Below are 12,553 nucleotides of genomic sequence, written 5' to 3'. Positions count from 1 at the left end.
ACAAGGGGGTACAATCTGTCAACTATAATATAGAACAGGATGATTACCGTCAACCAGTGGCGAAGCCAGGTTTACGTCTGAGATGGGCGAAATATCTGAGATTGTCCGAATTTCTAACCTGGTTATGAAATTTTTGCCCCAAAAAATTTGCTTTCTAGGTAGCGACGGGGGACGGCTGACCCTCTACCCTATTATATATTATAACTATAATATAAAACAGAGGAACACTGTGTCTACTGCAATATATATGATGTAGAACAGGGGAACAATCCGTCAACTATAATATAGAACAGAGGACAATGAACAATTTTTTATATATACAGTTTGTTTCGTTTTATTATTCCTGTGGTATGTGTACAAATCATGAAGCAAAATACTAATTGAAGTTTAATGTACTGTTGTTTTCAAATGTTTTGCAAGACAATAGAACAACCTATCAACTTAACATTACCATAATATATCAAAAACACAGAAAATGAATTATCTTTTTATTTTCAAAAATAAATAACAAATATTAAAAACCATAGTAGTAGATGAAATAAAATAAGGTATTTTTATCATCCTCTGATATTTCCTTTCCTTCCCTCTTTTTTAGCAGTTAGAACTCACTTTGTGACATCATTTAACCTGTCTACACGCGGCACTGAAAAGTTGATTTTTAGGGCACTTTTTATGTATGTTGAATACCATTCTATAATATAAAGGGGATCAAAGCCTTTCTTTTAGCTGGGTAATTATCAAACTTCTTTTGATACCATCTGCAAAGAAAGAATTTAAAAATTATTTATCACAAGTAATTCAAGTTTTTTAGTGTAAAGGTGATATTCCTGTTACAAAAAGGTGCCAACTTTTATTGATTTTACAACATGACATCAGACCATTTCACATGGATAATGGAACATCTGCAGTCAATTTGAAACCACACTTCAGAGAATTAATAAGATACAAACCTATGATGTTGTAGAGCTCGAGGACCGATATTACAAATAGTAAAACAAGCAAATACCGCAGCAGATGAGGCCCACACAGAGAGAGCAAATCCACACCATTCAATTATTTCACCCAAAAAATTGGCTCCAGATACATATTCAAACATACCACCTAAAATGATATTGAGAAGTAATGAGAAAAGACCTGTTCAGGTGATTATTAGGCCATACCTAATGACATTGACCCTTAAATAAAAATCAAAGAATCCATGATGCACAATACAGTTAATAGAGACAAATGCAAGGTTGCACACAATATTTCTGTGAAAAATTATCACATTATCTGGAAAATCGATTCATAAAAATGAAAATGCTAATACTTATATGAATAGAAAGTAGAGGTGTTCTAATGACTTGGAAAAATACCAGTTTGTCTCACATGTCCATAATTAATTCATAATTAGCTAAATTACAAGCAGAATTCCAATGAGTGGTCGCTCAAGAAAGGTCAAAAATTTTGTTTTTGTTTATCAGGACTCTACATACATTGACATTTATGATTGGTTATAACTATTAATCATATGCAATAAAAACATAATGATATGATTAAGAATACATGATAATTCATTAGAAACAACAATTAATCAAATAGTTTGCATAATTTGACACTGAAAACTAAGGCAACCCATCTTTAATAGAGAGAAAATGCTAGGTTGCACTCAATATTTCCGTGAAAAATTATCAGATCATCTGGAAAATTGATAGGGATCATCTTCATAATGACATTGACCCACAAAATAAAAATCAAAAGAATCTATGATGAATTGTTGCCTGTAGAGTGAGCAGGGGTTGCACAATACAGTTAATAGAGACAAAACGCTAGATTGCACACGATATTTCTGTGAGAAATTATCAGATCATCTGGAAAATCGATAGCATTCATCTTCATAATGACAAAAGGTCTTTCATGGCAGAAATCCCCATATCATTTCCAAAGTAAAGGAAAAAAATTTTCATATACTTTTTCCAAACTAGAATTATTTCTGAATACATTATTAAAGTGATAAATTCTAATAGAATATAATCTAAAAAGTTGGGGCCATATTCCCGAAAACTTAATGTAAGATAATTTTAGTATTCCAGTCATCTGATTGGTCAATCACTAAAATGAATATTATGTTAATCCAATTAGATTACTTTAAATTTGGGTTTTACCTTATATTACTTAAGTTTTTGAGAATAAGGCCCTGTGACTGGATAAAATATCATAACATTTCCTTTAAAATGCAGTCAAAATGGTAGGCCCTACCTTTTGGTATTTTGTATCCAGTTTCACCTGGCTTTCTCAGATTTCTTAAAATACTGTCTGATTGAAGATTGATGAACATTCCAGTAAAAAATAACATGACTCCTGAAAATATAAAGGGATGTAAATAAAAGTAAGCAAAACTTCCTCAAGACACCAAAGCTCATAACAGCATTTCTGTGTTACATGGATAAATTCCTCAAAAGCCTTATAGGTTTATAATTATTTTCAATCATATTTCAACAGGAGTTCATTTTATGAATGATATGGTCAGAAAAAAACAATACTTCTTGATTACTAATGAATTTTACCCAATAGTTTAAATTAAATATTTGTGAAAATACCTGCAATAAACCTCAGAGAAAACCAATCATTCCCATAATCAGCATATTTGGCTAAATAATTAAATTGTAAATATCCATTGATGGTGCAGAAAACAAGAGCTAATAAAAATGGTATTAAAGGTGTTGGCTTTCCTCCTTTTATTAAGAATGGATAGACTAAACTCCTGAAAGGAAACAGAAGAAAGATAACTAGTTTTACTTTTATAGATTCAAATTTTATCACATAGTAAAACTGTATAATTGAAATTACATTACATTAAACATATTGTGGAAGCACTGACACCGAAGTTGGCCCACTGTTCCTGGTATAGTAACTTTGGCTATGGGCCTAAGCTGCAAGCAGTTTTATGTCTGTAAAATATCAGTATCACTAATAAGCAGTAGGCTACAAATAGGTATGAAAGAATTGATCTCAAGAATGTATATGTTATTATCGATCACGTACCTTTGAATATAATGTAAAGAGAACAATGATATCAAAATTCTATTTGGGGTATATTGTAATTTGGGACAGTCTGTATATAACATTATACCAATTGGTATTAAAATAGAAGGCACTTCTTGGATAAACCAAGCCACTTTGGCATTGATAGTAAACCCCCAGCCTCCTCGAGAATAACGTCCATAGGGTGCACTGACAAAAGTTAACATAAACACAACAAACACACTGTTAACAAGATACATATAACAAATATAGTCTAATAACTTCATGTCATCTTTCCATAACAACCGAATCATTCTCCAAGCGTCGTCTGTAATGTCCGCCATTTTTGTTTATCGCGTGTTGATGAAACACGTGACTGATTTGTATAGAGGTCAAACGATGTCATGGCTCAGCTTCAGTTATCAAAAATACCTTTTACATTCAACATAAATCGAAATATCTTATTATGTTCAATCTAAGCAATACCTGTTAATAAACCTAGCTAACATTTACCATCACTTAGGCCTATGCCTTCAGCGTAGAATTAGGCTCCCCAAAACCATGCCTTAATTTTTTAGGCGCGAAATAAACCACGTGTTGTTGAGGCACGTGGTTATGTAATAATAGCCCGGGAAATTATATTGTTCATGACATTAATCTTTTTGTTTTGTTTTCTTTTAGAGTGCAATGCATTCGCAACATAAACCGAGTGTTTTATACAGTTGACAATTTATATAATAATATATCAACGTATTCATTATAAGTGAATGCCTATGAATGCCTATGATGTCTCTGATAGTATAGTCTTCTTGTCTTCATTTTTAATGAACCAAAACCAAAACGAAGGCCTTGGCTATTTATCAATGAATTAATTCCATCATAATATCTGAAGAAGAGGTTTTGTCTATTATATAAGATTTTATATAATGAACAATATATATGTATTATATCATGTCCCTAGCTTACAATTAGAAGGCCAATAGTCTGGATTAACTAATTATCCCTTTCTGAGCTTTGTGACTGATACAACAAATTATTAACTAATAATTGTAATACACAAACTTATATGAAGACCATGATATATAATATAAATATATAATCATAGTATATTATACTATAAATTCAACTTTCTTTGATTGTGCGTTTTTGAGTGTACTTTTCATAGGCCTATATTTATTGTTATAAAAAATATAATAAAATCAACACATTCAACATTGTATGAATATTTCCTACAGGAGTCTTTATTTATGGGCTGGTGATTTTAGGTGTCCTGGGTCAAGATCAAACATGTTAAATCCTTAATCATGTTCTCATTTAGAAGGATTAAAAAGAAATGTTGCCTAACCTCATAACAAGCTTAAAATAAAACAAAAATATTGGAAAGTGGAAGAAAAATACTAAAATCTGGAACTTATTTCCATGACCCTAGACGTCAATATAGCCCTATTAAAACCATGTGATCTTAATAATGATTGTAAGGTCTTTACTCATGCCAATTGCTCCTATCAAAGTGTAGGCTGCCAACAACAGTCCTCATCTCTGGGCTGCCCTCTCTAGTAGCTGTCATGAGTGTCCATTTGGTGCAAGATAACTAAAATCAAATTAACTTGGCTCTTTATTACACCATTGACAGGCTATAGTAGGCATCAGAAGGGCACAAAGATCTTTGTTCCATTGTACATTATCCTTATAGTCTTAGGAATTCACACTAATAAATCAAAATGTACAGTAATCCCAGATTATGCACAAAGTTTTATTCCTTAATGTCTTTAACGCCTAGACACTTGCTGATACAACCACAACTAGTAAAATTTAAAAGATTTATTAATATTTCATTATGTACATTAAAATATTCATCTGAAATAATTATGATACTAATGTAATAAATGTATACTCTCTACAAAAACAATTATAGCTGAAAACAAACAACAGACACACAGAACACACATAGAACATTCGAATAAGGCATGAATTTAGGATTCAGTCACTTTCTTCAAATATCTCTGCCAATACCAATCATCCAAATCAAACGGTTTAAAGTTCAATAATTTAGGGTTGGGTGTTTTCTCCTTATACCACAGCGGTCCACTTTCTTGGTCTTTCCTTTTACTGTTCTCACATTCTTTGAAGACTTTTTTCCAGGATTCAGAGAAGTAAGTGCAGATTTCTTCGTGTTGCTGTGATTCAAATTCTACTGGTTCTCTTGTAAATCTTGCAATATGGTTGTTAGAACTGTTAGGCACCTTTTGGCCATTGAAAGTAGGTCTTGGTTTATTCATATGATTATGATGAAACCCATCTTGACGTTTTTTACCATGCTGAGATTCGTAAAAATCTAGGTTGTCTCTTTGTTTAGGAAGACCTCTCACATTCCGTGTTGCAGTATTAATTTTAGTAGGTCCCCTTGGCAGTGAATACATCCTAGCTCAACATGAGCTATGCTTGGTTTCCAATGAAAGGTCACACGTTTTAATGTTTCATCAACAACGTTGTTTTCCTTTAGTAAAGAATGCTGAGAGTTAGCTGCCCTTGGTTATTATCAACAAACATGGCTTCCGGTTTTCAACCTTCGAGTTCATGCTCAGAATTGAATGATTCCGAGGCTTACGAGATCAATTTATTGAACTTGCCCCAACACATTCTTGTCAAGATTCTATCTTGTTTCAATTATGCCGAAACCGCAGAACTTCGCGAGGTATAGCCAATAGATTTTGAGAATTTTTTATGAAGACTTTGTGGTGACCGTATTTTACAAACCAACAAACCGCAAACAAATCTTTGTAAATTTTGCTGAGCATTAAAGTCCGAGCCCTAACTAATGTGTTGAATTATGTAGCCTGACATTCATTAACAAAGAAATATATTGGAGTGTGATGTTTGTTTTTTTTTCCTTTTTGATAACCACAACCCTCATAAACAACACTGACTGGCAAAAGTAGATGTAGAAGAGGGCCACCAAAATGGCAGAGTAATATTTACAATTGAAATTAAGGAACATTTGCAAATTGCATATTTAGCCCGTGCAGAAATAAGCCATATCAATTTTCAGACTACATTTAGATCAGAATTTAATTTTTTTCTGTCATAAAGTAGGCTAATTCAAAATGGAATTTTCATAATTATTATCATTATTTGTCACAGAATATCTTTGGGTTCATACAGAAATTATGTCTGGTGATATTTATATGAAAAAAACTTACTTCCTAGAAAGTAGCCTAAAAAACGACCCACTTTTACAGGAAAAATTCCCTTCTGTAAATTCAATTGATGCTGACAGGTGCTCTTTTGAAATAATTCAAATTAACAAAACAATACTTTTTTGGATGTGTCCTTCAATTACTCCATTATCTCATCAGACTTGATTCCAAGTATCTATTCCATCATTGTTGATCTTCCTTAAGAGAAACAAGTTACAATTCAATGGAAGACATTGACACAGGGTAAAAGTTCTATTAAAAATTTTAAATTGTGATGCTTATATTCAATGAAGTGAATTAGAAATGTAAAAAAACCTTTTAAACCCTGGTTCTGGCTAGATTAGAGAAACAATGGACGATGGAGGAAACAAGTCGAAACATTGCCTAAAACTTTAACCAGTGATTGTTGTTCAATGAAGCTGTGTCTATATATCGTATTCACAATTGCTAAATGCCATTCAAAGACCTTTTTTATTGTTGATGATATACCAGATATTTAGTGTAGGCTTTAGTGATGGTTTATCTGATAGTTCTAAAGATACTGATACCTTTGATAGTATATGTTTTTTTTTCATAGGTCTGCCAAGCATTTAATCAGCTTTGTAAGATGCGACTGACAGATGGTTTTAAAAGAGTAGATCAGTGTCATAGATCAATACATAAAAAAGTCAAAAGTCAACTACCAAGACGTGAATCTGAAAGACATCTTCATCCCCTGGCTAGACATGTTAATATTTTATCAGCTGTAGAAACTAGACTGTCTTTGCTATCAATGACTTTTACAAAATACATAGATTCTGACCTCTGTTGTTTTATTCCTGGAAAGGTAGGTAGGTCTACTTGTCTCATCTTCACAATGTCATATTATATTATGATACCTTGACGTGAAGCTTGGCAAGTCTATACTCTATAGTTATGAACAGGCAATAGTAAGCTTATAATAAACCTTATCAGGAACAATATACAATTTTATTTGATTCGCAGGTTGTAATGGTAGATTTTATTTTGGATAATAGAAAAAGTTGGATTGCAAACAGAGCTGTTTTGACTCACAAACTGCAATGCAAAACCGCTTACATTGAACCCTGTCCATACTTCATTTTTATACCCTCTATCTTTCAGGTGCTAGATGAATTATTCAATATCTTACGAAGTCTTCAATTTGTTAATATCAAACCACCCAGGGCTCATGAATTCCTTCAAGAGCTCAGAGATATTTCATCTATGGCTATGGAACATTTTGATGAAGCAATTGTTCCTATATTGAAACAACAGATACCATGTCCCTCTTCCAGTTTTAACACAAGTATTGGAATGTTTGGTGTAGATGCTGATGCTCCATTTGGTAAGAATAATCAAAGAGTGATAATCAACTCAGCATTTGCTTAATTTCATCTAATTTGTATCATTTTTGGAGAATGTGTCATAAAATTTTAGACAGTCTGTTATTGACATTCTCATGGGTAGATGTTTAAGATAACATCATATCAGTATTGTTACTTATTGTGCCCAATATTGATCTGCTCATGATGATCATGTGAACCTTATTAAATGTCAACATTATTAAATGTCAACATAAAATGTGACATCAAATTTGAAATCAAAAGCAGTAATACAAAATAATTCTTAATTTTCAATTTATGGGGCAAGTGGTAAGACCTTTGTTACACTACGACAAAAACTATAACTTAGACGATCATTGGAAAGGGGTCCTTTTATGATTATATTGAACACGGAGAACTGAATTATAACTTTGTCTTTTCAGGTCCTATGACAAGCCCAGCTAATCCAAAACCACTGCCAAGTCCAAAACAAGACATGCATTCTCTCAACCGACATCTACAGACCCAGAAAACTGTGATAAAAGCATTGAAAAAGGGATTGAGTGAAACCAAAACAAAATTTACAGAACAGCGCAAAATAATTGGTGAGCAGGATAGAAAAATAGCTGAATTATCATCTAAAATAGAAAGACAGGACACTAAATTGGCTGACATGTCTCAAAAGATGCTTTTATTTGATAAAAACTTTTCCGATATATTTTCTGTACTGCCGAAACTTACTGGTGGACCATCAACTGAATCATCTACTGCAGAATTGACAGTCCCTAATGAATCTCCTAAAACATCAGCTAGCGTGACTACAAAGTCTGTACGGAAATCAAGAACCAGCAAAAAGAGAAGTTCAACCAGTCAACCCAAAGGCAATTGTAAGAAGAGACGAGTTAGTTAAAACTGCTGTGATAGTTCACTATTTGAAGACGTTTCTGTGATCATGACATATTTAAATGAAGCATCCGTAACTGACTGTTCTGCTGCAATAAAGAATGCAGTATTGTTTTACTTGATTAAAGTAATGAAGCTGTTACAAATGGTTTCCCACCCCGCTAACTCTACACATCTACTTTATACAATGGGTTGGAAAGTAGACCCTATTACAATTGAGTTTTAGCCTCCATTCAATATGTTCTGTACATTAACTTCATAGTACATTGTCAGATAGCCTAAAGTAATAAATGAATATATGTAAGCTTCAACAAAACATAGTTAATGAAAGAACAAAAAGTATTCAATAATACGTAGATATTGTATGAGTTTCAAAAGTTAGAAAATAAAATCTCAATCGCACACTATCACCTTGAATTCTCATCACAAATTGTTGTTTATTATATCAATGTATCTTTGTGTCATAAATGATCAGGTTCTGCTTGGCACAGGTGAGAACTGTAACAGATTATATGGAAAGATGTTCAACTTTGAATAGTAAATAGAACTTCAGTGCCACTGTGCCTACAGGAATTGTTTTGTTTTTCAAATATTCTGAAAGGTTCCTCAAGTACACCTTGTGGTTCTGCCACTTAAAGAGGGGTTCCCTTATTTCCATTTATTAAAATGAAAATGCTAATACTTATATGAATAGAAAGTAGAGGTATTCTATGACTTGGAAAAATATATCTTTGTCTCATTAGCTAAATTATAAGAGAATTACCAGCAGAATTCCAATGAGTGACCGATCGAGGAAGGTCAAAAAGTATTTTTTTGTATGTCCAGGCTGTATTTACATGGACATTTATTTTTGGTTAAAACTCTTAATTATATTGAATAAGAACAAAGTCATATGATAAAGAATACATGATAATTCATTAGAAACACCAATTAATCAAATGGTTTGCTTAATTTGACACTAAAAAAAAGGAAACCCATCTTTAACCCTTGATCCAGTAGGAGGTTGAAGTCCTTCAGATGGGACAATAAACTCTAGCCTTATGTAAAAGATCCCTCAAGATATCGAAATTTAACAAGAATAAGCTTATGCTGCTGTCCTCTCATCGAACACTGCATGACGTTGCCCATCTTCATTAGCTCAAGCAGGTGCAGAAAAGTAGGACAGGAAACTCTGTTTCATATTATTTTAGATCCAGTTTTTAGACATTTTTCTTGTAAACTAAGTCTGATATCCTATCCCTTGGGCCGAGGTGATGATAATGATGAATACTTCTTTTCGGTCTTCAGCTTTTTCACAATTCAGATGATCTATAAATTTTTAATTTTTATTATTATACTTAATACTCTTTCAGATAAAAAACATAACCTTAGTTTTAATGAGTGCTGGTAAAATGGTGCGAACAGTTGACATCTATATTGTCGAACACCATGTCAGTATATAACAGAACTTATTCTGTGGGGAATTGAGATCAGATTTCACAGGTCGCTGAAAAATGTCCGATCGGCAAAAAAATTAAATCAACAGCGCTTTCATAAAATGGCATTTAGTTAGAGGTACAATTCTAATATTTCAATAATATCATTATTTTAGCACTGAAGCATTTTGGACTATTTTTTTTCAAAAACATGTTCACTATTGTCAAAGTTTGACAGCAAAGGAAGCTCCACAAGAACATCCCTGTTCAGCTTTAGGATTATTAACAACTACAAAAGCAGATCTGATAAGTTCCTCATGAAAATCTATTGTGGAGCCTTTAATATACTCGAGAGAATCTGCATCAACTACTACTTTAGCCCCTCCTTCTTCAAAAACCCTAAAATATACAACAATTATACTTTATAAACCACAAATAATATGTTTATTTAATGATATTAAATTATTTGTAATTCCTGTTTCATAAATATAATTATTTAATGAGGGGAGGGGGGAGCTTTCATAAGCTTCAAGTTAAAGATGAAAAGTAGTAGGTTAAGTTTAACATCATTGGCCGAAATTTTCCAAGAAAGGGAGCACCCACTTAGCTACAGGCATTATAGCTATAGATAACTCTATATAAAGATTGAATACAAACCTATCATCTTCATTAACTGTTTTATCTAACTCAAATTTATACTGAAACCCTGAACAACCTCCTCCTTCAACTTGAACCCGTAAAAAACTCTTATCTTTAACTATCTCTTTCAATCTCTGAAATATAACAGAATATTTTTATTTCACTTGTTAGTAGTATTAAAGATTATAGCTGTACAAGTAGGTTTTGTGCATGAGTATATGATTTTTAGAAAAGCACCTAATAGTTCCAAGTCATTCCAATTTTGTTAAACATAGCCTTCTTTTACCAAGCAGGCAAAACAAGCCTTGATAATGTATGATGAGATTTATGAGTAGCCTATACCTTTAAAAGTTTCAGTTTCTCTAGCAGTGCTTAGTATGCTGTTGTCTCAAAATCCTTATCATCAATTTTAGTTAAAATTATGCACTTTCTTTCTAGAAGACACTATCTCTTAGTTGTTACTTACTTTAACACAACTTTTACTAAGTTGCAGTTGATCCGATTCTTTAATTTCTGAGATGTATCTTGTTGTTAGAGACGTAATTCTTGATCTTGCAATACTTCTACAAAATTCAAAATCAAATTTAACGATCTTGATCTATACAAGAATATGTAACCTTGACTATAATTAACTATTTTCATAATTTCTGAAAGAATTAGACCTTGGTAAGCTTATCCAAAAGAAAATTTTTTAAAAACATTAGCACGTTTTTTAGAATTATTTCTTCAGCATCCTATAAGCTGAAATTTCTATTCGCAGCGCAGATTGAGAATAATATTGGTAAAGAGAGGTTTGTGGTTGGATTTTATTAACAGAAATGAAATTACCCATGTTGCAAGGATTTGATCAAATGAATTGATTTTGAAAAAGCTCCGAGGGACATTATACTTGTTGTTGTATCCGTGATGGTATTACATCGCTAATCTATCTACACTTTTGAGCAATTTCAGCTTGACATTTTGTCTTCTTTCATCAGATTTCTACTTTTACTTTGTTATGAAGTAGAGCGGAAGTAAGAAGACTAAAGGGGAGGTAACTTGTCTTAGTATAAAACTTATTCAGGCCACGTTTACTAGACGGAACCAGCTGGCTGTTAATTTTTGCTGTTGCAAGAATTCGTTCCATTTGAAGAAACATGTAGTCTTTGAATTTTTTCGTTTATACCCTAATTATTCATTATCTGTGATTTCAGATCACAAAAAGTCAAAATAGCACCCTGCCTGCATAGGCCTATGAATCAGCCAAGACAAAAATTCTTACAACTCTGAGGTAAAATGGAGTGGAACTAAAAAATTCAGTATAATCAATGATGGGATGTCAATGAAGGTATGATGGGTCTTACCATGAGACTTTCTGAGTTTATGCGTGTTTGTTACATTTAAACATAAAATTAATTTCTATATCTCAGCATTATTATTGTGTAAAATATAATGTTATTGTCCTCTTCCTACCAGGATTTTTTAAGTTAATTCTTTAATTCATTTCATTTATATACTCAGGCCAAGTACCACGTAACCTTCTTCAAGATTGTCCTGCTGCCATTTCAAAGGTTTAAACTCAGGAAATTTTATTCGGCCTTGCCGCCTTTCATAGGATGTCGGCATAGCATAATTGAAATATGCTTCTAACTTTCGGAAACATAGCCCACTGAAGCCCTTGGATTTGGTGTCTAAGTATTTACTTATTTTAAAACATTATTGGAAAGCACGGTAAAACATTGTAAGTAAGTATTGCTTTTTCCTATCATTTTGTCTAATAGGCTTAAAGCATCTCACACGTCATATTGTACTTACATCTAAATACCCTACTATAGTGTTTAAATCTTTTTATAACTTCTGAAGACAGGAAATGAAAATATTAAAAATTAGTGAAATTATAAGAGTACTTATATATAGCATCTTATTTAGTTCTAAAGGGTCTACGTGGCAATCAACAGATTCCTCGATTCCATCACTGTCCAGATTAGTAAGGTCTATGTGGTAATTAACAGGTGTTTCATTTATGAAGAAGTTTTATTATGTTATAGATTTGTGGACAAAAGCTACCATCGTCCTTGAAAAATAGTTCTCACAG

General features: G+C 32.4%; 4 protein-coding genes across 4 annotated transcripts; 1 reads left to right on the top strand and 3 right to left on the bottom strand.

Annotated features, from left to right (window-relative positions):
• Positions 1-475: 475 nt before the first annotated feature.
• On the bottom strand, positions 476-3,317 carry LOTGIDRAFT_194080 (hypothetical protein; the record flags this gene model as incomplete). Its single annotated transcript, XM_009063302.1, has 5 exons — positions 476-758; positions 951-1,101; positions 2,239-2,340; positions 2,580-2,743; positions 3,025-3,317. The coding sequence occupies 5 exons, from the start codon at positions 3,315-3,317 to the stop codon at positions 692-694; spliced, it is 777 nt and encodes a 258-aa protein (XP_009061550.1). The 3' UTR covers positions 476-691.
• A 1,492-nt stretch (positions 3,318-4,809) lies between these two features.
• Positions 4,810-5,512, bottom strand: LOTGIDRAFT_194079 (hypothetical protein). The gene has a single exon (XM_009063301.1). The coding sequence runs from the start codon at positions 5,421-5,423 to the stop codon at positions 4,977-4,979; it is 447 nt and encodes a 148-aa protein (XP_009061549.1). The 5' UTR covers positions 5,424-5,512; the 3' UTR covers positions 4,810-4,976.
• A 108-nt stretch (positions 5,513-5,620) lies between these two features.
• On the top strand, positions 5,621-8,210 carry LOTGIDRAFT_84111 (hypothetical protein; the record flags this gene model as incomplete). The annotated part of the gene is made up of 4 exons (XM_009063296.1): positions 5,621-5,698; positions 6,778-7,026; positions 7,323-7,494; positions 7,939-8,210. Coding segments are annotated over 4 exons (771 nt in total), but the record flags the coding sequence as incomplete, so codon positions are not given.
• A 1,527-nt stretch (positions 8,211-9,737) lies between these two features.
• On the bottom strand, positions 9,738-11,463 carry LOTGIDRAFT_219825 (hypothetical protein). The gene is made up of 4 exons (XM_009063300.1): positions 11,308-11,463; positions 10,946-11,042; positions 10,498-10,613; positions 9,738-10,239 (listed from the first exon to the last, which is right to left on the bottom strand). Exons 1-4 carry the CDS (start codon positions 11,361-11,363, stop codon positions 10,065-10,067), a joined length of 444 nt encoding a protein of 147 aa, XP_009061548.1. The 5' UTR covers positions 11,364-11,463; the 3' UTR covers positions 9,738-10,064.
• Positions 11,464-12,553: the final 1,090 nt, after the last annotated feature.

The sequence above is a fragment of the Lottia gigantea genome, assembly GCF_000327385.1.
Source record: "Lottia gigantea unplaced genomic scaffold LOTGIsca_57, whole genome shotgun sequence".
NCBI lineage: Eukaryota > Metazoa > Mollusca > Gastropoda > Lottiidae > Lottia > Lottia gigantea.
The sequence above is the reverse complement of the archived record's forward strand: the minus strand, read 5'-3'. Positions and strand labels throughout refer to the sequence as shown.